Source organism: Folsomia candida, unplaced genomic scaffold, assembly GCF_002217175.1.
Source record: "Folsomia candida strain VU population unplaced genomic scaffold, ASM221717v1 Fcan01_Sc007, whole genome shotgun sequence".
NCBI classification, from domain to species: domain Eukaryota; kingdom Metazoa; phylum Arthropoda; class Collembola; order Entomobryomorpha; family Isotomidae; genus Folsomia; species Folsomia candida.
The window spans coordinates 2359996-2387031 of record NW_019091199.1 but is presented as its reverse complement, the minus strand read 5'-3'; the positions used below and the strand labels follow the sequence as shown (position 1 = coordinate 2387031).

Sequence of the window (27036 nt, the reverse complement as noted above, 5' to 3'; positions counted from 1 at the left end):
CAAAACTTTCTCTTTTTAGAGTATGGAGTTTTGAGAGCCCATTAGCACCACCAATTATGTTATGAATATAAAGTTTTGAAAAGTAAAATCGCGATTCGATTCTAAACAACGGTTTTAAAAGTGAAACTGCGAGGAGCACTACAACGAATTTGCACTACCAGCTGTCATCACAAGTACATTTGGTACCTCAACAATTCTGCCTGTTGGAGACGAACACAAGGTTTATGAACTCGCATATAGAAGCTAGATTTTTATTCCATTTTAAAATTTGCTCAGATTTTAGAGACGTGTGATGTAAATCCCTCAAGTTATGTCATAGACTCACTTCTTTCCATCATTGAAATATTGAAAAACAACATCAGATCGGCCATTGGGCATGTAGATTCTCGTATAAGTGCCCATAATAATTCTGCAGGACCTTAAATGGAGGTCGTCGTGCAAGCCCTCTAAAAAAATAGCTAACTCGTTGAAAAACACACGTACGCATACGTACATATGCAAATGAGAGATATGTACACGCATCTGTGCAGTCTTTATGGATACGTCCTTCATTTTGTTTTCATCTGAAAGTAAAATGTTTTTGCAAAGGCAGATCGCACACCTAGGTTCGAGTTCATTAGCTGCTTCACTGTTTTTTATGGTGATTCCACAAATTCTACGAAAATCTGCAGAAATGGAACATGTAAACACGAACCGTTTTCTATTTACATACAGCCAACAAACAAAAGAAGTTTACAATCTGCATGCGTGGTATCTGCACTTATGTATATCTCTATTTGTGGCAGTGGTAAGCATTTTTGTGCATAAAGTTTAAACAATGAGCTATCTGAAGAATGCAGTAATACTGCCTCCAGTTCAAAATTTGGCACTTTTTTTTATTTAATATCGCTAATGTTTGTGGATGCGTGTATCGTTTTGTGGGACAAATAAAAATTGGCAGTGGTACAAAAAAAGCAAACATAAATGTACATATGCAGATACGTATTACAAACTTGGACCATCCCTTTGAACTTATCACGATATCTGCTATCTCGCGTTCCTTTTTATCATCGCTTGGATCCTGCCAATGGAATGGAATGAATTCCGAATCCAGGTCAGCACAGTCAAAGTCAACAATAGAAGTGCAACGAACTCGTTCATTGAGCATATAAGAGCACTTACATCCCATTGGCAATAAAGGAGGCGAATATACCAGCAGGGGTGGCTCGTAACGAACGACTACTTATTAGTGATGGAATACATATACGCAAATAAATATCTACATGTGCATATGACTACATACACTCATGGAAATAACAATGAAACATGAGCAGGAACACGAGTGTCAAATTTACAGATATCTATTTATTTATTATAAGGCGTGCAAATTCAAGTGCATATTTCCACTCTGGTATTAAATTTGATACCATTGCTTACGTATTTATTATGAAATTATACACAAACAAAATATTTTTAGCATTTAAATTTCCTACGCCTATGTCATTCGTATTTGATGGAGTGGATGAGAAATAGGGTTAATCTGGCAGTTTAAATCATTGATTGTTATTACGAGTCTTCAAATGGATGGAAGTGAATGGTTGGTTCTCAACCCAGGATGATGAATTTCGCAACTTGTACTTTCACGTCGACGGTCGTTCGTTGCCACCAAGCGAAGATTAAAGGGGATAAGGCTATCCACACAGCAGCGTTGATCCTACGAAGCTTACCTGCATGAACACCCCCTACAAATTCCATTTTTAGCTCAACTCCACGCTTATTTAGGGAGAATAATATCGCGGAATGTCTGCTCATGCTATAATGTTGTTAGAATTTCGAATGCATACACACAACTACGCGAACGAATCATACAAAGCTGAGGTAACCATAATAATGAATACATTAGTTGAATTGGATATATAATAGAAGCATTATGGATGGAGCTTGTCATGCCATAGCCTCCATATTGCAATTGTGTGAAGCCTTCGACGCCTTGACGAGGGCAATGGTGGTGGCAATATCTTTAAAAAGTGAAGGAGAGGTAACTGAACTCCGTAAAAGTGGGTCAAAACTTGTACATACATTTGCGAACTATACATTTGCGAGCTGTGCAGGAGCCTTACGTATGCATGTACTTACTTATGTGTGGGTTATGCGAAATGTGAGTGGGATACATTGCGTGCTATTTCACTTGGACAACCATTTGGTTTATGCAAAGGCAGATTTCTTGCTATTATTGCAGAGGATATTAGCACCCTCGGATATTTATAGACAGGCAGCCACTACTACTTGCTGGCCTATATGTACATATAATAAGATATGGATGTGAACTACATGGTCCGTCGTCTTAAACTGTGTTTTGCCTACAAAGTGTTACTTAACCATCCATTCACTCTGGTGCTTAATGAGAATGCACAAATGACGGTGTAAATGACTCCTGTCACTTTCCGTATCGTCCTATGTGCATGTGTACGTACGTACAGAGGTAAGACTGTGCGAATATGTACATGTTAGTGATGAGGTTGAGCCTAATCATAAGTATGGCTTTGGCTTTGGCATTTACACTTTCTGCGATTTGCACATACTTGCTGATGAATATGAATTAGGTTCAAGTAAGAAGGGCTCATTTCGTATACACGCTCGTTTTACTATTCATTTCTTATTTGTCTATTAATTAATCATAAGTTACACAATTGACATGTGCCAAATTAATGTAGCTTATTGTGTATTATGAAATTTTAATTGTGAATTATGATTTTGATAAAAAACTAATATCGTATTCTGTTTTAAAATATGTAGTTGTAAAATAAGCAGTCGTCGAACTTGGATGTACTGCAATATCGCAAGAAGTGGAAAATGTTGTGGGTAAAATAATTGCTCAATATTTTGCACTCAATTTATGCGGCAGTGAAAGCAGTTCTCAACCTGCATTAATCATTTTGCAAATAAGTAGGGATGAAGTGGACCCATTGTCATTCCGCCAGTCAGTAAGGAAACTATGTATGCACTCAATCCCATCAATGGCAAAATCCGAATCAGGGTGAGAATTGCCAGAAAGTAAATAAAAAGGGGAAAAGTAGGGCAAACCAGAGGAAAACTGGTTCAAACCGTACCAGTCGCCGAACCTCCGCTCCTGACGAGAGAAAGCAAAGCATGCATTACATTATTGTATTCAACTTTCGATTTCAATATCCTCCTCGGTTTTCATTCTGAATAAAGTGATGTTTACCATACACACGGTTTATGTGCAGGGATTAAAAGGGATTACACATTGTTATTCAGTGGCGTCATGCAGACTGACCAGCTCTGTGCCCTTTTGTTGTCTATTTTACGAGTAACTGCACGCATCCCAATTTACTGAATGAGAGCCGGGATAGAAAATGCGAAATGGCAGGCAATTACTACACGAAGGCTGTGGAGCGTTTAAAAAATCATGTCACCGTTGTCGTTGGAGAGAGAAAGCCCAAGGTGATCAGAAACCAGGTTGCCCGACGAGTTCATTAAACCCCAGCGTAACTAGTCCACTTGCAAGGCGAGCTTTCGTAGAAGACCCCATACGGACCAATACCCGGGTATTTTTGGGGTCAGCCCACTCATTTTCCGAAATTGTGTCATGTCTCATCTCGCATCCATACCAGTCTTTCGAGCTCGCTGTTACGCTCTGGATGTGTTGTTGCTGCTGCTGCTGCTGAACATATGTATTTATGTGTGCTATCCAAACAAGCGAGCCAACCCACCAACCTGCATGTTTTCCGCTTCTTTCTCAACAGAAAGAAGGCGAGGGAAAGCAGAGCAAAACCGGATTTCAATGGAGGTGGTGGTGGGATCGAGTGTGGAGCTCTTTGGCCTTTACAGGTTGTTCACCACGCGACCTACTAACGCCCAGATTGCGTTTCATCCACCCCAATTCTGCCGGACACCACATGATCCAGGGGACTTTCCATTGTTACAATGGTAATCGTGTCTCCTTCCTCGTACATCTCATGCTCATCTAACGTGTGCTAACTCATCTTAATCGCATCTTAATGAGTGGATGGACGGTGGATATAGAATTATACGACTTTGGATCGAATTTCGGAAACTATATGCACGTGAACAATGAGGCTTTCTTCCTGCACCACACATGTACGGACGTACACAATATGTGAGCAATGGTTGTCAAAGTCAATAGCAGAGACAGGAACGGAGCTGGGCAAGTGAAAGGAGATATTGCACGTAGAAAGGAAGTGGGGTACGAAGCATACATAACTGTGTAGGCAATTACAGCGACGGGTTTCGTTCGTGGACAGTTTTATTACAGAATTTGCTGGACTTTTGCCTTGGCATGACCCACTTCTTGCCTGGGTTGACTGACTCACTGACTTAGGTAAACCCCATTTCCTTATTATGCACCGACTTTGCCACACATTCAATTAACGAGAACCAACCGTTGACGACGACAAGTTCATTAATATGGAACTGAACGTGGCATCCTCCTTCCTCAGCGTACGCCATTTTCTCCCACAGCATCAGGAGCCAAATTGTGGGCGTCAGTGAGTAAAAACGAATTATTTTCTAATTATTCCATAATTGAATTGTGTTGACATAATCGTACTAAAACCCTAAACAGCCACACGCAGCAGTTTGTAAAATTTGGGTTAAACGGAGGATACACACCCGGCAGTGGTATTTAAGTAGCATCAGGTAACCATCAACCACATAAATCGGGTCACTTTGCGGTTCAAAGCTCGCTTAACTAAACACTTTGGGAAGCAGGTTGTTCCAATTTGGGTGGATTTCATAATCAAAATTTCAAACGCATGTTCCACATTTCATCCTCCGCATTAAGAGAATGTATCCAAGCAGGGTTTAAGCATTAAGTTGCGCATATTTTGAAGGTATTGTCCATATTGTTTCCCAATAATTTATTAACTTTTAAGTCTGCATAAGTACCGTCTGCTGTCAATCAACTTAAATTCCAGACCAGGAGTGAAGTATTGCCATTAGGATTACTACTAGGTACATATGTAGGCAAGAAGATACCCGTTGTTGATCTTGATTCTCCGCCCAACGCTTTAATATTGCCTTGCATTTTGACCTACAGAAATATGTATGTGGTCACAAATGAAACGCCGTTTGAGTCACGTAATAGGCCACCAAGTATTTCCTGCTGGCAAAACATAAGAATGAGGTGATATGGCACGAAATGAAGCAGGCAGGAAGGCAGGCTGGCTATGATTAGACCATTTTATACGCAAGAGCAGAATAATAGCAGCACCATAATCGCTAGCTATTGATGAATGATAGGAATTGTATAATGGTAAAAGAGGAGTTATATCACCAGCCAAGGAGATGACGATGACGATGAGAATTGAATGGTTGTTGTTTGGCCCATTTTAGGAGCTCTTGTGTTTACTACAGCTATATAACAATTCTGTTGGCTTTATCATCCATCCACCACCACCACTTTTGCCTTCAGCCCAACCTACTTTGCTATGAACAAGGCAACGAGGTGCATGAACTCCTCTGCTTCGTACATACATACATCTCAAAAGCAAAGTGAAAGTGGGATTTTTCCAGAGAACTAAAAAGTCGGTCACCGAAATCTTTACGAATACGAATTTGATCCACTCCTCACATTGAACATCCGCAAAAAGGTCATTTAAATTTTAAATAAGCACTTGAATTACATCATTTGCTGTCTGCTTGACAATCTAACCGGAATTTGACAACTTCATAAGATTTTGTTAGATTTTGTAACAGTTCAATCTCTTGCTTGGTTTTGGACCAATTAAATATTTATGTACAATGGATTTTGGTCTTTGTCAGAGGCGAATGATGGATTGGTGTCCCTGCCTCCGGGTTGCTTGAATAAATTGATTACCAGTAGTTTAATGGCATGTACGAGTATAAATAAGGTCTCGTTTCATTGGAGTAATTGTATATTTAAGTAGGAACCACCTAAAACTATTTTGCTACATTATGCATCTGTATTGATTCAGGATCAGTCGTTTTGTCATATCCTTGACACGAGTTTACTTTTAAAGGAAACATTTTCTAGGAGAAATGCGAACTTGAATGCGAAAGGAAAGGTCACATCGCCACGCACGACACAACAGTTAGTGTTCATCACACCCAAAAATCTAATACATTAACATATTGTGCTTGCTTACTCTCGCACTGTCCAACCATGTGCATGACTCCTAACATTATGGATCGGATAGTCAAACTAAATAAGTTTCGTGCAATTGTAAAATTTGTTATGTTTTGGTTGACTGTATGAACTTGTGACACTCTTCGAAGAATTGAGTAATTTGATCTGAATCATAATAAGTCGTAATGCTGTGCCATGTCTCAAATTGTCATTATTTGCTGATTGTAAGAAATATTGCTTCCAACGAATAAAGTGAAATATTAAATAAATCAATCCACTCGGAAGCCTGCTCTCGTATCATTTTAATGATCAACGGAATAATGGTTTTCTTCCAGGTAAATTTGATCCAGCCAAGAAGGCAGTCTCCTCATTCAAATACGAATCCTGATGTATCTATGTTTTGTTATTATTGCCTAGAAAATCATGCAGTTTGAGTCCCAATGATGCTTATGCTTTCTCAAGTCGCACTTAATATCATGAATTTGTTGTCGTTTCTCTTGATATGAATTCATATGAAATCGATAGCTCCTCTCTAATGCTTTAAGAGGGGAAGTAATTAGACAAAACAAATAACAAAATTATCGAATTTGATCCGCACATTAAAAAATAATAAGGTTCAACATGGTGCATGGATTTCGATAGCGATAACCAAAGTAAAACATTTCTCGAGATTAATCAAATCATTGCAGCAGAACATTTGCATGCAATTTTCGCAGACTGCATGCAGTACATTCTACGCGATAATCATGCATATAGATATCCAACCAACAGGATGAGGTGCAATGCAAGGCATGTGAGCATACCTCGTAATATACTTAGGATACCTTTGTTTAATATATTCTTAGTAAAGCATAAAATAATTCAAGGTCTGTGTTAAATAAAATTTCACAAAGATTTCGACATCAATTTGATATTGACTTTCAAAAGGGTAAGAAATTGGCACAACAACCTGACTGACCTGTCCTCCTGTCCCATGAAGGCAGTGTAGGACAAGCCAAGACCAAAAGTCTCATCCGTACAATATGTACCTTTATTTCTTGCGAGCCTTTCAAGTTGGATAATCCAACTCCAAACGACGCAAATCAGCTTCTCAACCTCAAATGGAACAAACAACAACGCTTGTACGTGTTGTGTACTCCTACTAACTGCTAAATACTACGAGATGCAACCTACTTTTCATTGATGTGTAATTGCAATTACTTACACTTACTCATTGGAGTCTATCCATTGCCATTCATTGCGGTTGAAGGTTCTTGGGATATGAACTCTTCAAGGATGAGCCATCGTCTCAAATCACACCAATGATATCGTATATTATATCACTGCACAGAACTAGCACTGTGTATCACATAACGCATTGTTATCGCATCCTATTTGCCGAAAGTGGCAAATCAACTTTTTTCCAACCACAGTATTCGCAGAATACATGCATAAATGTTTGGGAGGCAGTGTAAACAAAAACATGGGAGCAATTATGCCATGTATTGTTATTATTATGAAGTTATTTTGCACAAATGTCATTAATGTGAGGCAGTAATCGCTTTGTTTATAATAACATAATACGCGGACGTCTTTGCATAGGAAAATTTGTTGATTGTTTGACATTTGGTGTAAAACGAAGGTGTTTGATGGTCAAGCTCCGACTTGGTCACTAACCCATTGGCCTGAGAACTAGAACTTTAAGGCTTCAAGGTCCCCAGTCTTCTTTGGTCATCAAATTATGCACTTATAGCCTTCTGTGTTTTATAATTTTGCTTGTTCTACCATTCCATCTGTGTAATTCCTCATATTTAATGTAATCGACGAGCACAGTTTTTTTTACTGCATTCTGCATAAGCTTATTACAGTCTTGCTTGCAGAGTTTGCCATCATATGCAACGCAGCAGGGATTGAATTCATTTTGCAAAGTTTAATTGTTATCGGCTGAATCAAAGCTGGCAACAAGGTTTGACCACCAATTAAGGGTTCATGTCGATGTCTCCACCACTAAATAAAAATCCACTCGTTGGACAGAAAAATGATGCACTTATTGCAACAACTCCCATGATACGAATAACCAGCTTTTGTTCCGCACTGTGAGCAAAAATGAGTTACAGAAATATGGTCAAGTGATCTTTTGTGTTATGAATCCTAGCTAAAATAAAATCGTGAACAGGCAAAAGGAAACGACTCCCTTGACTTTTGACATGTCCTAATATTACTCGACCAATGAATAAGTGATTTCATGCACAGTTGTGACACTAATCAATACAGTCTTTCATGGCAGGAAAAGTGTCGGAAACTTGTGCAGCTGGACATGTTAAATAAAGTTAAAAAATAGCTTACATAACATTCTAAACTTTTGTAAAATAATTTTGTAAAATTTGAAGCTGAAAATATGGAAGAAGTGTTTGGGAGAGAAGTTGAGAGAGCATTTTTTGTTGCGAATTGAGCGTAGCCTGGCCTGGCCTTGGTGGGTCGTTGGTCTTCTGACACAGAAAATGAGGTCAGTCGCCATTGCTCGTTGAGAGCGAGAGTGCAAATATACGTGTGTACATACACACCAGCAATATAGCGCTATATTCACGCAAATAACAAGCCAGCAACTTTTCCATCCTGCTCCGTGTAATAAATTGCTGAATAAGTAGTGAATAGGATTTAGCCTCCAACTTAACAGCCGCACTGATGATACTGATACAGTTCTACAATTTTGCGAGCAAAACTTCATCTGTGAACTACATTCGTGGTCTGCAATTGGCAATTCGCTCACCAAGACATGCATGCGTATTGATTTTCCTCCTTATGAGTTTAAGAAACTGGAACAACCGAATCTGTCACATTAATTCCAAACCCCACCAATTGCCAAATACCCGGGTTCGGGGTTACAAAAAGTGTGACAATGACCTGACAATCTGGCAGATAATCTCAACAGCTCTACTTCGGTTGGGGCTATTACATTTGCACCCACCCGATCCGTTCAAACCCAGCTTGGAGTCTTAAAGTATTTCTACAAATAAATGTATATATCGCAAACATTATGCACAATCAGGTGTGCGAATAATCAGCCAGACCAAAACTTGATCATTTCCTAAATAAATAAATACGAGAGACAAGCACGTCATCAGATGAAAAAATAAATAATTCAATTTGGTTTTGATTTTCATTAATGTTTTACATCATCCCCAATACCACCAAACCAATCCTTGAGCATCCACTCTTTCTCTCTCTCTCTCCTCTAGAACTGTCGACCCTCAACCCTAGGTTGGTGACCATCAAAAGTTCACATATATTTTATTTTCCAAGTAGCGAATTCAATGCAATAATTGCAAATGCATGTGCTAATTTTACACAAAGTAAGGCCAGCCTCACTTTGTCAAGACTCAAGGGGAAGATTAATGAAGACTTAGACGGGATCCATACCTTCCCCCAAGTGCCTACGTAGATATGTGGGTGACTGCAGTTCAATGTTAGCCGACGATTGACGGTATGCAATATCGTCACCCCTACACACGTTGGAAATCCTCTCACACATATTTACAGCGACTGAGAGAGATAATAAGTCTCAAGGTTGAAGGTCGGAATAAATTATGGCACAACGCAGGCAGATACCCTTCCATTCGAAGCAAGTAGATAAAAAAGCAACCCTTTACACACATCACAATTTGGATTGCATTACTAGAATCAAATAAAATGATATATAATTCATCATCACACAAAACACAACGGCAGTCGGGAAACTAATTTGATGACTTTGTTGCTCTTGGCTTCATTCCCTTAGGTTAACTCGGTACAACAACCCAATTTTTGCTACAGTTACTTATGTGGCCTTTATTCCTAAGTTCAAACAACAGTCGCTGCTGCATACATAATACGCAAATTTGTAAAACCTGGGATTTGGAGCAAACCCATTAATTTCAGACCCAAACAGTGTCCGATTTCCAAAACTTGGCAGTGCGAATTACATCAGATAAATATGTCCATGTGCAATATGGTGAATGAATTTAGACGATGCCATGATAATTATGCACGTTACAATACGACAGACATCGAATGACATCAACAATCCATAAATTACAACTTCTCATGTTCGCACCATTAAAACTCCTTTAAAGGCAGCTTATTTGAGACTTGGATGAAAAATGTCGCATAAAGGGAAAGGTCAAAGGTCTATGTCAGAAGGAAATTATTGCTCATGCGTGCACACCATAAAGGAATATGGAGTACCAAATATCGTCGTGGTAGTGCTATTAATTTAAATTTGCACAGGATCAGCATGCACACCAGATCACAAGCTATGTATCTACAGCTTGAGTGAGTACTGCCAGAAAGGGTGGATAAGGGTGCATATGCTTGTGTTAAATTGTTGATATGCGAATTATGGGCAGCAAAGAAGGCTTTTTCATCTACTGCACTGTGAGGAGTTTAGTAGTAGCAACATCAGTCGATGCATGGCCATCCAACGTTGAATAATGTGACGTTAATTCAAATATCCTCCTGTGTATGCACTGTATTTGCTGTACCTTCTCCTTCAGCTGACCCTCAACCCTTCATTGTTCCTAATGCTGCAGTTTATTGGCCTACTTTTGCTTGCTCAGGTCAGGCTCCCATTCCATTAATTTTAAAGGTTTGGGCAATTTTTTGCTGCATGCATGCAAGTTAAACTCAATGCATTACACACCAATTCCGGAATTGCAGAGCATGCAAACCATTTTATGCTTAAGCTAATTTGCTGATCGTCATAATGACTTGAAGGTGTGTGGAAGAGTGAGTAACCTCATCGACATATCGTAGCACAGGCTGATATGAATACTCTTATTGTCCGCCAAATTATTGTTGAGGTTGTGATTTAGAAGTCACCTGAAACTCGCTAATAATAACTGAACAATAGGAAGTTCTACATATGTATGAACTCCTGCAGGCCAATGACGACGTTGCGTAACTGTGGGATACACAATAGCGGTGAAACCCGGGCATTCAACCTTCACATTAGCATATCTGTAATACGTTGGGATCCTCGCGTCTGGAATTACAATACAACAACAGAGAAAGTCGAGATCAGTGTGTTGGATAGAGAAGGACTCGCTGCGTATTATGTCGTGCTCACTGCAACCACTCCGCCTGCCCTGCGAACTTGTTGACGAGAGAGAAAGTTCATCTCATTGAATTCTTGGGAGTCCATGTTGGCCGGGGTCACAGAACCTTTCTCCATCCGACACGTACTCCACGACCGCCCTAAGCCCACTTCCCAAGCTGACATTTCCACAGAAAGAAACAATAATGCCCACCAAGGAAAGTTCAACCACACCACGACCACCACCACCCATTCTTTGCCCCGACTGGTTAACATTCGTCGACACACATGATAACAAAGAATTCATGCTTTAAAATGATGCTTCACAATGGTGAGAGCATATTCAAAGCAGGGTAAAAGCATCTCCCACGCAATTTTTCTGAGTAGATTGCATAACAGTTGGCTGAGGACGGGTCTCTACAACAGAGCATTAAACGGACAAGAGACGGAGAAAATAAGTTCCCGTCACTCTTGGGAACATTGCATGTTCATAACGTACGTATGAGAGCAGAGAGTGCAATAGCCGAACTATTAAAGGCTCTTCTTCCGGATGAAGTATGAATCAATACATGGAAACGCGGTGTTTGGGAGGAATGACCTCCAACTTGGTTGCATCCACGTGAAGAAACCCGGGTAGAAAATAGAGACTGGTTGGTATACCCAAACTCCCGGGTTTTATTTATAGTGGTTTGGTATACCCGGGTAGTGGGAAGAAGCTGCGGCTGCTGAGTTGAGTTGGGCTAGGGCAGCAACTCCTAGGCCGGCTAACGACCCCAAAGTCTAATACCAACAGCACAACCCGGGTCGGGTAGCAGTTCGCATTCCCTCCCGTTACGAAATACTGAGCAGGAGAAAGTAAAAGTGCTTACGAGTTCCGCATTAGGCACACACCATCCACCACCACCAACTCCATTCGTATTTTCGTACTTGCCAGAAAGCAGACGTGCCCTGTCCCGTCCGATGATGCCCACTTTCACCATGGTTCACATGCACTTTCAACTACACACACATTCACACGAGCTCAATGATCTTCATTTCCTTTCACTCCCGAAAAATAAAGTTTTAAGGTGCACTCTGACCCTGCCCATTTTCAAATCCGAGTGTAAAACGATACATACATATTTATATATGTAACAAATAATAATTAATTAAGGTCGCATTTGAATATGTTGCATGTTTACGCTTCTCTATTTTATTACACAAAATCGTTGCAGGTATGTCTACCTTAATTACGTGTAGTATTGATGCCATGTCATGCTCGGTTGTATAGCAGCTTCCTACTGTCAACAATACGCGTCACCTGTCTCAAACGGGCGAATCCAGGGTCATCGCCTGGGAGTGATCTAAATTTTTGGGACTCGGCGTTGTCAGACACAACTTTCACCGTTTCCGGGTTTACTCACGTTCAGGTAAACCACACAGACAGCCAAGTACTTATGTGTATGAGATCGTACTTGTGAACTCCCACACGAACCTTCCCTCTCGTCCTGCCCAATGTTTGTTTTACGACTTTTACAATGTTTCACTTCCTTCTTGCGCTTTATTTTAAGAACACAAGAACATCGTCATATTTATGCATGAGTGAATATATTGTACGCATATTCCACAACCACTGCCAGCCAGAATCCACTGGGATGATGATGATCATCATTTCATAGTAAATAAATTGATAACATAGAGCTCCTACAAGTTTACTGGTGCAATTAATAGTTTAAATTCCTCTTACCCTTCATTCTGTAGCAAATCGTGTTTGAGATCCCATGAACATCCTTCCAATTAGTACTCACTCCTCAAGCGCACTCCTTCTGAGAGAAGAGAAGTAGAAAGTTTTTCCAGGGAATGGCGTCATCTGCGGAAGAGTTGATGCTGTCTTAATGGGGCGGAAGTAGTAGTGGTGGTATAGTCGAGAGTGGAGGACTTTTGCAAGTCAGACGACTTGAGAATGTGTGCCCCCAAGGATCCAGACACGAGCAATTTCAAGTCCCTTGAACTTTACTCACGCTCCAAGAATGAGTCTCCACTGCCAAAACTGAAAATCGATTTTCACTTGGCGTTGTTTCCCGAAAATGTTTGAGTTCTGCAACAAAAACGCAAATCCCATTAGACTGCGACATTTCTTGGACAGGTTGTTTGTCAGCATGCAAGAAGGGTGTTGGATTAGGTCTGAATCATAGGACCATTAATCTCTCCATTCTGTGGATGCCATTCTACAGCCCAGAGAGTGAAAAACATGTTTGAAATAGCCATTTTACTATCGAGTGACACTTATTTCGACCTTTATTCTGAATAAGTAAATCAAGGAGCTCTCAATCCTCTCCTCGCTTCGGGAATCATTATTTATTTATTGGCTGAATTACGATAAATGGCCCGACCGACACCATTGTGTTGTTGCTCATGTCTTTGCAGTGTTGTAAATGAGCAATAAAAATAAAATTTGTAGGAGCAGAGAAAGCATTTCCTTTCCTATGATGATGATTTCAGCTCTCAATGCATACCTATAGCTCCCATTCTTATGTTGTGTAATACATGGGACGTAAATCAGGAGCCGTACTTTGCCAAGTTTAAACCATTCGTGCCGGTGAAGGGATAAGAAGGGCACCGACCAATAAAAGGGATTCCATAAAATACAACCACTCTGTTCTCTCGCACAAGTGGCGTTGCCACTCGATGAATCTCGACGATGGTGCAATATGATGCCCGGATTCCCCTTCACAGGGTCGCCGACCTTTAAACGAAAACTCTGCTGCTGCCACAATCAACTGCGCCAAAGTCACCATCATATCCACAGCCATGCAGGAATGATACCGTTATTGTGGCGTTGCGAAAAGAAACTGACTCTGCGTCTGACTTGGAAAGGAGACGCTGGATTGAATTCCACAATTTTTATATCGACTGCGATCCAGACGCCACACACATGATTTCTTCAACTGCTATCAAAATTTGAGAGTAAATAAAGTACGCACTTTAAGCGAACATGTAGAAAAGCGTTTGAAATGTAGACATAAAGCTGAGAGCGTTCTTATTAGTATTCAGTCTGGACTGCATTATGTGCATCACCGCCGGATCAGGCCTGCCCTTGATGAAGTCATCGTCATAAAAATCCCGTTTCCAAAAAATCCTCTTCTCACCCTCATTTCACGATAGTAAACTGTACCCTTAAAAAACTTGAAAACATTGTTGTTGTTATTTACAATCTTAGCAGATTCAAGATCAAGGAGTTTTTATGAATCGTTGCGAGGAGCGAAGGGTCTTTTCTAGCAAAGCCTCAAATTATGCATGTAATGCGTTTTTTAACAGCATTAACGGGAATTTTACAAGGAAAAAGAGCTTCCAAAAAACTAACGGAAATTGAAAAGAATGTTGATGATAATTGAGTTTTTACTGTACAGGATTTGATATATGCTACTTTGTGACATGAGGAAAAGAGGGATGTACAAAAATTGTACTTAAAAGGTCAGGTTTAACTTTTTGTAATGTGTGCAATAAAAATTACGGGGACTGATGGATAATAAAAATTGCATTTGCTCTTTTTTTAGTTCCAATCAGCATTGAAATCCGGACGAGGCGAGCCGTGAGCATGTACAAATATTTCTCTAATTTCTATAAGCATATTTGTTGGCATTCATAATTCTTGAGGTTAAAAACTTGTGTGGAGCCAAGAATTTGGAGCTGACGTATGAACCCTGTCTGTTGGCATTGGTTTTGGTTAATCTGGATAAATGTCGTTGACTTTTGACATACATTTTGAATAATCTCCATTTCAACTTGATTACTCAAATGTCATAAAATGTCCAATAAAAGCTCCATTATTCAGGCACGCTTTGAACTCGGAAAGAATGAATACATATCAACGTGCATAACGATTACAAAATTGATTCATTGATATGCTTGAACCAAATGTGATAAAAATACTCTGATGAGTGCACCAAAAATCAATTATTTCAATGTAGACCGTCTCCTTGATTATTCCGTTATCAGCAAAAAATTGGTTATAGCCAATTCTGCATTTACAAACAAATAAATATCAGTACACTACTGCAGTTTTTGGGGGTGTACCAGCAAAAAATGCAAGTAATCAATAATTGTGTGGGTGCATTTTTACTGAATTTGTTCGAACATGCACACTCGTGTGATATGATACGCAAGTTATGTCATGTTAGTTAGGGTTAGGTTAAGATACATGCATAATTTTTTGTGTTTAATAATAATTGTACTGATTGTACTGTAATCATGGAACATCAGCCAGATCTTTCCTCCAATACAACTTCTAAATTGGACATTAGAGCAGACATGCTTATGTATTTATGTACACCACGAATTGGGAGGATGGCAGGAGTAAATAAATATGTGTGAGTATGGCTGTAGCAAGACTTGGACTAAATTGACATCAGGGATAAATAAGGTCGTTTCTAGTCTCATCGCTATCCAACAATGCATTTATGGTTCGCATATCTATTTAGCGACAACCAGAATGCGTGTCTCATCACTTCTCTGATCAGTGATGATGAACAAGACCTCGACATTATTATTCGCCACAAGAGGCATCGACACTTTGTGCCCTTCATCAACGCTCTTTTGCTCTTGTTTGCTAAGCAGTGATTAATGCATCAAGAAGTAATCGTGACATTAGTTTCTCAAAGTAAGTGATACGAATAACTAAGCAAATATTACCAACTCTTGAATGTTGCATTGTTTATTTGGACCCGAGGGTTTAAAAATGTGAGCAGAATCAGCAGAATTGGAACTTGTATTTCCATCCAACGACACGATCTCCTCCACGCGGCGTTTAAATGCCAGATGATTGAACTGATTTGCATGGAGTGAGGGTGGAGCTGCATAGTAAAATCTGGGTGAGGCATTGACTCCCACATCGATCCCTCATAAAACCACTTGGGCCAATAAACTCCATGTTTTTAACGCGATTTTAATGCGATGCTTTCCCTTTCATTCCTCCTCTAAATAATTCTACCTTGTGATTTAGAACCTGCTTCTCAGAACAGTTTCGACATTCAAACTTGTACTGATGGCTCCACTGACGTCACGCAATCGACATTACGCCAAGCAATCCAATAAGTACGTATCTCTTGGCGAAACCCTCCCGACGATTGCAGAAACATTCTCTTTTTGTACCAAGAATCCTCCTTTGGGAGCAAAAATCTATGATGGCTTCTGCAAAAAGGAGGTTAAACGCCAGCCAGCAGTACCATAAATATCTCTTTTATCAATATTAACAAAGGGCTATACGTATGTATTTATAGTGACAGTTAGTTGGAGATCAAGCCTATTGTATCATCCTTGTTCATAAGCACGGGAGGCAAATACTTCGTTATTCATGTAATATGGCTGTTTTATCATCATCAGCAAGGGTTAAGCTCAAACAGACGGAAAGTGCAACCTACATACTACTTACATACACGTCGTATGTATATCATCCTATGCATGCAGTGTGGCAGGAAGGAATCCCACCCAACCCTTTCTTTCCAACTTTAAGCCAGTCGCCACCATAGGTCGTCGCTATTTAACAACGCAACGCTTCCACTCCGTGCAGCTCGCATTTGGCAGAGCATACACACAAATAGTCGTAGGAGGAAAGAGCAGCAGTTTTGGCGGTGACCCACTTTTGGCACTGGATGCAATGACCTTTATTGTGGGTTTGAATGTGAATGCTGCGAACTACACACCACGTTGAGCCAGCAGCTCGACGGGTCCACCCCTTCCATCGATTTATCAATTGCCGTCGTCTTGATCTTCCTTCTTGCTCGCATACAGAAATGCAGAGAGTGAGAGTGAAAATAATTTACGTAATCGTACGGCTTGGCATGCATGGGGCGACGTTCGAATTTCATGTTCAATGTTCAGTGTCCCCATTCCGCACCACCAGCAGGTTTCATAATTAAACCCCAAACTACCACGACGCGTACATGCTTATGCAGTCTCAAGACGATGTATTACGCTAAATACTACTCAACCGCATTAATATATTAATACATATATCTCGATTTTTTATTATTTCGTACAAGTCTAGTCTTCCAAATCTCACAAGAGTACATACTTGCTGAAGTCAGACTACTGGACGACGACGACGACTGGAATGTTGGTCGTCCACCTATTTTTAGGTTAACAAATCCGAGAGGAAATAGAAGATTGTGGGTCCAAGAAAAAATATTTCATGGTCGGTCTTTGCACTTTTTGATTTGCGCCCAACTGTCCTAGATTCACTCCAGGTTTAGGTAGAGGCCTCATTTCGAAAACCATATCCAACATCTCAGATGGAATATCAGCCAAGTCCAACTTATTGCTCTGGCCAAAAGTGAAAAAAAACAACTAGTTGTTGTATTGTGTCAGGAATAAAAATAACAAAATTGCACCAGGAAACGAGAGCAGATTATGTATACATTTTTCCCACTGCCTTCAACCCATTGATTACATAAGCAGAAGATAAGGTAGCTCAAGCAATGTCTTTATAGTAAAACGGTTTGCACATAATTCTTCTCTATATTTGACCCCAATTCCGTATATCCCGACTGCCATTCGTCAACCAGCCAGCGAACTAAGCTGCCGAAAGTAGCTAACCTAATCACAACCGCACTTCCACCATCTCCTACTCAAGTTTTGCGTCATTTGCAAAATCTTACGACGACTGGTATATTGCAAACGCATGTATGACATCCGTGCAGAGAGAGAGTGAGAGAATCGATTGACATGACAAGGCCAGAGGTAAAAGGGCCAACGACCAGGCGACCTAGCTTCGATTGATACGAATTCACAGGGGATTGATGCGAGTGTAAATTCTGTGCCACCACCACCACACTCTCACTTTCCTTCGAACATGCAGGGAACCGGCTCCACTTTTGTTATGGTCAAATGTCCAATGTCCATGGACATACCGCAAATATGCGATAAGCGATGTAGGTCAGTTGTTCGTTGTATTTTATTCGTCACAACAGCCAACCTCAAGTCAATTTCGGAAGAATATTGTTTTTTACTCTCTTCCAAGTACGCTAATCAATGCTCAATTTAATTTAAATTTAAAATTCCAATGTTTGCATATTTGTGACTCGAAATACGACGTTGGTTGCATCTACTGTAGCGTCCCCCACTCTCTCTACATGCATCCAGCTTTATCCAGCTTTCCAGCAGCACGGAGAAATAACTTTGACCGACAAAAAGTGCTTTGAACTTTTAATTTGGTTCAAGATTATGTGGAACATGAATCGAGCCATACATAACACAATACGTATGTATGCATATGAAAATCAGCATTATGTAGCAGTCGGTTTAAAAATACATAACCTATGCAAAACCAAATTGTGATATGTGCAAATGTTCAACAACATTTATCATTCAGCTCAATGCATGATAGAGCAGCTCAAGGACCTGGATTTATAATTCCGCTGTTTACTATTTACTGACTTGATCATATCTGTTGTGTGGTGTATTTGTCAATTGAGGATTCTACACTCTCTGCCATCCAATCCAATCTATGCACAGCACATCCAAACTTTCAATACTTCTACTGCACAATAATATGTAATATCTCATATCTATATGAGCTGAGATGAAATGGCTAAACTCATCTAAATATGTATTTGCTGTTGGTTTAAGAAACATCGTTATTGGCTGATTGAACTGGCGAGTGTTTTCCAAGTGATGCGACGCAGTGTGCGAATAAGGCTTGGAAGTTTAGCTGCTCAAGTGTTTTTAAGTACGTAGGAAAAGTCCGTCGTGCTGACTGTTAGCTTTATGAGGACAACCTCACTCAGTCGATGAACTCGAGGGAAATCTGTTGCAATCGCTGCAATAGCCAAGGACGTGCCCTACATTTGCATATTCCCCAACTTAACTCGGCATGCCTCATGTGCGCAAGTATTGGCAAGGCGGATTTCATACCTCTCCTGCTTATCTTTTAAAACAGGTTACATTGATGATGCTATTTTTAGAGTGAAATATTTTACACACTGTAATAATTAACAAACACTTGAAACTCAAATTCTGTTAAATCCGGTTACAAGTCTACCATTCATTATACATTACAGGACGCGTAGCAATTATTGGAAAACTAAAAGCGACGCATTGTCCATGAACAACATTGCAAAATTAAAAAGAAGCGTCATGAAGGATCAATCAAAGATTGAGATGTAAGAAGTGAGGTAACGCATTACGAGATCAATTAGGTGCCCACTTCTTCTGTGTGCTCTGAGGAGGGGAGCTTGCGAGGTTGATAATAACAGATCCTGATGCCCTTTGGATATGTGGTAGGGTCCTATGAGTGTACTAAAACCCTGAAGTGGTTTAACTCCATGGCCACATTTGCGCCCGCCACACCCACTCAAAAATGCTCAAAAACCGCTTTCACTCCGGTTTTCACTCACTCAAATCCACGCCAAAAATCCAATTTTGCTCGGATTTTGAAATTTCTTTCACCATTACACTCCCAGATAGTTGCTTTCTTCAATTCGATATCAAACTCAATATTTTCGAAATTATTAGTATTTTTAAAATTTAAAATTCTGAATGAGCATTGTTGTAGTAATCCACAACGCAAATTATGCCTGTGAAATAATCATCATCAAAATTGAGTTTGACATTGGATTGAAGAAAGCAACTATCTGGGAGTGTAATGGTGAAAGAAATTTCAAAATCCGAGCAAAATTGGATTTTTGGCGTGGATTTGAATGAGTGAAACCTGGAGTGAAAGCGTTTTTTGGGCATTTTTGAGTGGGTGTGGCGGGCGCAAATGTGGCCATGGAGTCAAACCACTTCAGGGTTTTAGTACACTCATGGGACCCTACCACATATGCAAAGGGCATCAGGATCTGTTATTATCAACCTCGCAAGCTCCCCTCCTGAGAGTTGCTCATATTGATTTGCAATTGAGATGGAGAGTGGAGGTGAAATCAGTTCCATTGTTTTAGTTTCTTGAACTCGGCTTTGCAAGCAGTTCTGTAACAGCCTTGTAGAACAACACAGGTAAAAAAGGAGCTAATCCTCATCTCAACAGACTACAGAAGAAGGTCTACATGTCTAAATACATGTATGTAAATATGTATACATGCATTTGATTTTACACATTTCTTCAAATAAGAGTTTGGTAGTGGGATGTTGTGTACCGTTATACATGCAATGCAATTAAATGCAGCTCAAAAATTGCAAATGTGAATCTATAAAATGCATGTTTTTTTTACATTTGTGCATTTCTCACGAAAGATTAAGTAAGCTGTTGCCTTTCATCGAAGGGGGGATTAAATAACTCATTTGAATACCATTTCTGCAACATACACTGCTACCAAGAATTAGACATGCAGTCCATTCCTTGCAATTTTTTATCTGCATTTGTTCCAAAAATAAACACTAAACTCCTCGTCACCCACTACAAGAGTAATCCATTGAGTGGAATACGGATTATCACGATTCACTATGTAAAAAAGTTGAATTTGTTTACGAGGCGAGTTTTAAATGGGATAAAACCACTCCTATGAATTTGTAAATGGTATCAAGCAAAATGACTCGACTTAAAAAAATAAAGGATAAATGCTTCGTGAATGGGCAGTTTAAATCGTGAAGTAACGAGTCTCATCTCAATAAAGCAAAATATGTCGTAATGAGCCTCACATTTAAATCTACCTTCACTTTTAAATTTACATTGTCAGCATTTTGAGTCGAGTACACTCGAGCAGACGACGCATTGCGTTATAAGTATTCACAGAAATGCAAACAGTTAGAATTGAGGAGATACGCTATGTGTACATTACACACATATGAGCGTATGTATTTACAGAGCAGATACGTCTTATATCCCGTTGGCAGACGACGACGACGCACCATCGTGTATCAAAGAGATCCAAAACTGCACTCGGGAAAAGGAGCCGTGCTTTCTTGTAAAATGCAGGCGGAATGTTGGCAGACGGATCAGACAAAGTAGGTCGGCGATCACGTCATCACCATTTCTTCCTTCCTCCAGATTCTCATCATTTCAACCCATTTCGTAAATCATTTATTACAAACAACAACTTTTCAAAGGAGATGCTTCCTTGAAGAGAACAACTCATCGCTGTGTCTCAAAAGGCATTGAAACTCCTCGCAGCTCCATCATTTTTATTTGATGTCAGGAATTCTAGATAATACAGCTTTAACAAAATATGTTAAAAAATAAATCTGTTTTATACGGATTCAGCACTATTTCGGGAGACGATTGGGTAAAATATGGATAAAATACAATTCTGAAAAAAAGATGCTTGGCGTCACCACACGCAACTCCATCTCAGTTTAACTATTGGAACTAGGGCAGTTAGTTAGTTGAGGTGGCAAATTATTATAGCGGTAGTGTAGGTGATGATGATGAATTGGTTTGCATGGGTGTAAGTCAACTTGGCGATGATAAATCATTGTTTACTTTCTACACGTGCCTGTGGGTCATAAAATGCTTTCTTTTATCCACCAGTTCTGTTACAGTGTGCTGTTATTTTCATCGGATTTTGCTCCAACACCCACCCGCATCGCCCGATAAAGCGTCGTAAACACAGATTTATCCACTTCCACGGTAGATCCGAAAGATTGCTAACGAGTGAATGAAATTACAGGAATCCTAATTTTTGCTCGACTTCCAATTGCGATTATATCACGACGGGTTGCAAACCACCCTGGTCGGCAGAACTTGCGTTATTATATTGCCGTCGTAAAATTGCCAAAAATAATAAGGCCTGGCTGGGAGTGTTTTATGGTCGTTGAGTTTATCCAGTTTGGTGGTTATGCATATGTACATAGCTACGTACGTAGGTATGGTGGGCTGTAGTCGTGTAATGTACATGCACACATATCTCAATCCTTTCTGCCCAGTAGCGAGTGAGTGAGTGTGCATAATCCAGTTGTGTAAGTTAAGGTCGTTGTCCTTCCCTCCGAAACTGGGTCATTTCCATTTCGCCGACCAACCAACTCCATCCATCCAAACTTGGCTCAACTTACTTATCCACAAACTCTTTCATCGTGGCGACACTGATAAGTTCCACGTCGTTGGTTTCCCCCTCCATTCTGGGACACTCGTGTAATATTTACTCCATATCAAGTACAATGCGAATGCAATCCGGCAAATGAGCAACCACTCGATCATTATTACATGTTTATGTTTTCCTAAAGTAAAGAATTTACCAATGCACAAATTCCAATGAGTACCCGAGTATCTGCTAGATACCTACCGACTAGATTACCTTGGTCATATTATTTAGAATGATTTAGCAATGGATCAATCCATGCTCATACTGCTTAGTCAGGGAAAGAATGATAACCAAGTCAAACAAAATGTACCTAATTTTGCCCCAATTTTTAGATATTTTTTACCCACTCATTAGTTTAATCTCGATGACTTTATATTCCACCATTGTCCATTGTGCTGGTTGCAGAAGTTATGATAGGTCACTTATTAGGAGTAGTTCTAATTATGCATGCATGTTCTGGATGGAAGTGCTGAATTGCAGTGGTAATAAAATAGTCAATTTGTAGTTACCTTTCCGTTAAAATTTATTGGCAATCTTCGATCGGTCTTCTTTCTGATCTGAAATTAAAAAGTAAATGATTAAAAACTGGAGTCAAATATACATATGCAATTAGTTTAAAGTGTCATTTGCAGTCTAATAATAATATTGCGTCATTAATACATATTCAATTCTATAGGCAAAGTATTCTTAGAAAATATGAACGTGACGCGAATCTCATCGTTCACGCCTACGCACGGAATTTTGGAAATTGGATCCTAAATGTTAATATAGTCCCTCAAGAGAGACCTCGCTCAAGAAAACGTGTAATGAACAAAGGAGAACATCAACCTTATCGCATGACACATCGTTCAACCAGCAAGATTTACATGGTCAATGTTGATTTCACTTTGCACACTAAATTTAAGTACTACCATTTCATCCTGCATGGAAAACTTGATCGTGATGACATTGCTCACTCGTGAGAAGGTGGCCCTTCACAAGTTCCAATAAATTTGGAAATGGAACATTCAAAGTTTAAAGTTACCGTTCCAGAAACAGTTGGAAATGCGTCGACCTAGAACCATTTAGAATCCGTGTTTGGTTATCTAACCTCAAGCCCTTCATTTCTAGGTTATGAATTTAAGTCCATTTCATTATGGGACTGACTGACAATAAGCAAAGTGGGGCAAATTCTCCACCATCAATAAGCCATCAAGCGTGAGTCTCATTTATAAGAAGAACATACACAAATCTAACGGGGATCATCGTTTACGTGTTTATGTAAACTGATGACTGATCTAACAAGTAGACGAAAGTATACATGCACAGAATGCACCCCACGGAGACTGTCCAATCTATTCGTGGCTTCGTGGCTGCTGTGACCCAGATTTTAAGAAAATGTATTTAAGACCACCGAGGACTTCCAAGTACTCCAGGAAGCTGCCTCCTTCGCACGAAACGTTGTCGGATTTCATTGTCAACTTCTTCAACGGGACTCGCAGACCACAAGATCAAGATTGGGCAATAAATAAATAAATAAATTGAGTGGGTTGAGAGAGCAAAGGCCCTTCTTCGCCTGAAACGGGAGAACAAGGGCAATAAATGCTTTTGAACTCCAAGAATAAGGCACCCATGAGCTAACCCTTTATTTCTTACATAAAAGGTAGGTCAGTGGCGCAAAGTTGAGGGATATTATTATATTTATTCTCTCAATCCACTTCAAAAAGTCGGAATTCTATCCGTCCCTTTATTTCCTGACAAACACCATGCACCAGCCGCAAATCATTTACTTTTCTTGCATCTGCAAACAAAGAGAGATACCCAAAACTCGGTTTTAACCCAATTTTCTTTAAAAAAAGACCAAACAATAAACTCAATCATTGCTGTCATTTGGAGAGAGGTAGCCTTTTTTATCTCTGTTCCGCGTTAGGGACATAAAACGATATTTTACCGACTAAACCTGATCGTAAAATTAATTTGTAATGTTTCTAGTGACCCCGATTCTTCTAATTTGCAAAAGTACTGAACTGGATCTGCAGTCAAATGAAGGAGAGCCGAGAAAGTGAGTAGCCGACAGATCTCATCATCATCACGAAGGGTTGATGAAGGATGAATTATTGCTTTTCAGCGGATCGTCAATAATGAGGTCACTCCGAGATACGTCAGGCACACACCTCACACACAATTACGATCCCCGAATACATCAAATTTACGAGACATTTTGCTTATGCAAAGCGTGTCGGACCCAGCTCCATGCATGCCTTAGCTGACTTTACTGCTTGGCAAATATACATGAGTACCTTGATGAGGAGACGGCGGATATATATGTTTAATGATGAATGAGAGAGGCATTCGGGGGACGGACGACGCGTTGTCTTTCATGCTGCGTACGACGACGATGGAGAAGAGGAGGAGGTATTTTGCAGACTTGGAATATGACCCAATCTGAACATGAACTCCCATGACTTGCTGTCCCCATTTTCCTCTCGTTATCAAAATCATTCGAAGGAATCAATAAAATTGTAATAACTTGTACGCATACACGAACTCGCCCTTTCAGTCAGTCAGTGAGTTATCTTTTCAGAGACCTGATACATTAATCGATAGATAACCCACATGTACGTGATATCATTGCTCTGACATTGTTTGTGCTACACCAATTCAAACCGGAGTTTGGGTAAACAGATGAACAAATAGTAAAATAAATGGTGAATTATTTATAATTTTTTTCCGAAAGTCGCCACTAATATTCAACCGCTGACTCATCGGTGTTAGAATTATGCGCTATTAATTAATATGCTTGTGTAACAGAATGTTTATTATTAATAAATTATTACCAATCTATAATTGAAATTTAACACGTTTTTCGACCACAAAACTGGTAATTATACTTATGAAATCGAAACCTGCTGGCAGTCGTTATCAGTTTTTTAAAATAGCTGTAACCAGGTTGGAACATGAATCATACTCGACGTGCTCCTTGAAAAACTCGGTTTAGCCAACAAGAAAAGTAGGGCATTAGTCATGTCATGTAATATAATTTAATATCTAACTTAATTATTTAGATTTACTTCATACATAAACGAAACAAATTTGCTTTATAAATTTCACGGTGAGGTATTCGTTGTTTCAATGACCTATCAAGACTCCAGTTAGTTTTGGAAACAAAACACAATTTTCTAGTACAATTATTTCGCAAAATGAACTAGTTCCTTCGTCGGTAAACATCGTCTTAATCATTAATTGACTTCACCATTTATGCTTTCTTTGCCTGCTTACTCGCTGTAGACAAGGAAACGTCCATACAATTATTTAGATTACTAAAATATTTACCTATTTATTCAACGACGTCTAACAAACGACGCAATTCTCAACTACTTTGCCCCACATCCATTGAGAAATAAGACTCCATTACAAATTTAAGTTCCATTTCTTCGAAAGTGGAAGTCAGTCATATGATTTACCATCAATCATCTTAAATTCTACAGTGTCCAAAACATATATTTTGCGGTATACGTACGTATACTCCACGCTCGGCATGACGTGGTAAAAATGGTGGTGAAAGTGCGAGTGAAAGCATTCATGCAGTGTTTTCCCAGTGCGGCGAGGACGCGTATACTGCTCGCCCTCGTATCAAGAAACGTGGGAAATGAGGAATTCATGGGTGGTGGTTATTACTACACTTTGTTTATCCTGCCTGCTGCACATGTTCACAGCATCAATTAGATTTCGCGTAAAGGCTGCGTGTGGCAAAGTGCTGGGCTCACTTATCATCAACACCAATCACCCACTTTGATTTGTGTGTCCACGATAAGGAGAGGATTTAATTCATCATTTTGAAAACTATCTGCAACATAATTATATGTCAAGGATGAGAATCTGCTCGTGATAAAACCAGACGTAGGTGTTGGGAAGAGTTTCTTGTAGTTAAATTTGGAAGTGAAATATGACAAGCCATCATCCTGCGGGGGAGTCGTAAAGAAAGGCGAGGTGAATGGCCTATCGCATCGTGCAAGTAATATGAAATGTGCTACGAAGAGATTCACCATGATGACATCCCAGCAGTATATACGGCGTCTAATTTCACTAAATCAAACCCCACCAACATCAACTATGTATAAACTACTCAAAATACTACGCAAACACGGTGGCTAATATGTAATACGCAGATGTTATGCATGCATACACACAATACAGAAATTCATTTGGGTACTGTCGCAAATGGGAAAAAATCAATTCTACAACGCGTTAAGCAGCTAACCTAACCAATATTTTACTGCTTGAATGACGAAACTAAATATAGCAAAATATATAAGTTTCTGAAGGGAAACACACAGTCATGCGATTCAATACTAGCTTTTTATTAACAGAGTTGATAAGATTAACGCGAGTAAGGTGGACACTAATATATTCGGTCCACCTTAAATTGGCTGAAATATCTCAACCTTGACATTAGCTGAACTTGTATGTAATGGGGTAGAGGACATACGTCAGGATGGAATATGTACGACAAACTTATTTTTTGCCTCTTGTAAATATTATGACTATAAATTATTCTCAATTGATTTTTGATTATTTTCAATTGTTTAATATGTAAAAGTGCAAATCAAATATTTATTATATTATGAACTTTATCCGTTCATCGCAATTTATCTTGTTTGTGGTTCCATAATGTCGTCCTAACCTCAGCCCACCGGATTAAAAGTGTCGTTATGTGGATGAACATAAAGTCGGAAGCATGGGAAGGATGTAAATATGTACAGACAGGGACACAGATTTTCTTGGTGAATGTTGACACGCGCAAGTAAATGACATTCATCTAATGTAACGTTAATGACCAGATATTCGTAATCTTGATCCAAATGTAACCCTGGCTCAAAATCTTCATGAGCACATTAGACAAATAT

At 39.6% G+C, this 27036-nt stretch overlaps 1 protein-coding gene across 2 annotated transcripts in view; it reads right to left on the bottom strand.

Annotated features, from left to right (window-relative positions):
• LOC110852804 (hormone receptor 4) overlaps positions 1-27036 on the bottom strand; it is a 61650-nt gene that overhangs the window by 28144 nt on the left and 6470 nt on the right. For both annotated transcript variants that reach the window (XM_022100930.2, XM_022100931.2), the window contains exons 3-4: positions 22660-22707; positions 12886-13236 (exon numbers count right to left, since the gene is read on the bottom strand). In XM_022100930.2, coding sequence (XP_021956622.1) covers positions 12886-12892 — 7 coding nt within the window. In that variant the 5' untranslated portion in view covers positions 12893-13236; positions 22660-22707. The remainder of the gene's footprint in view (positions 1-12885; positions 13237-22659; positions 22708-27036) is intronic.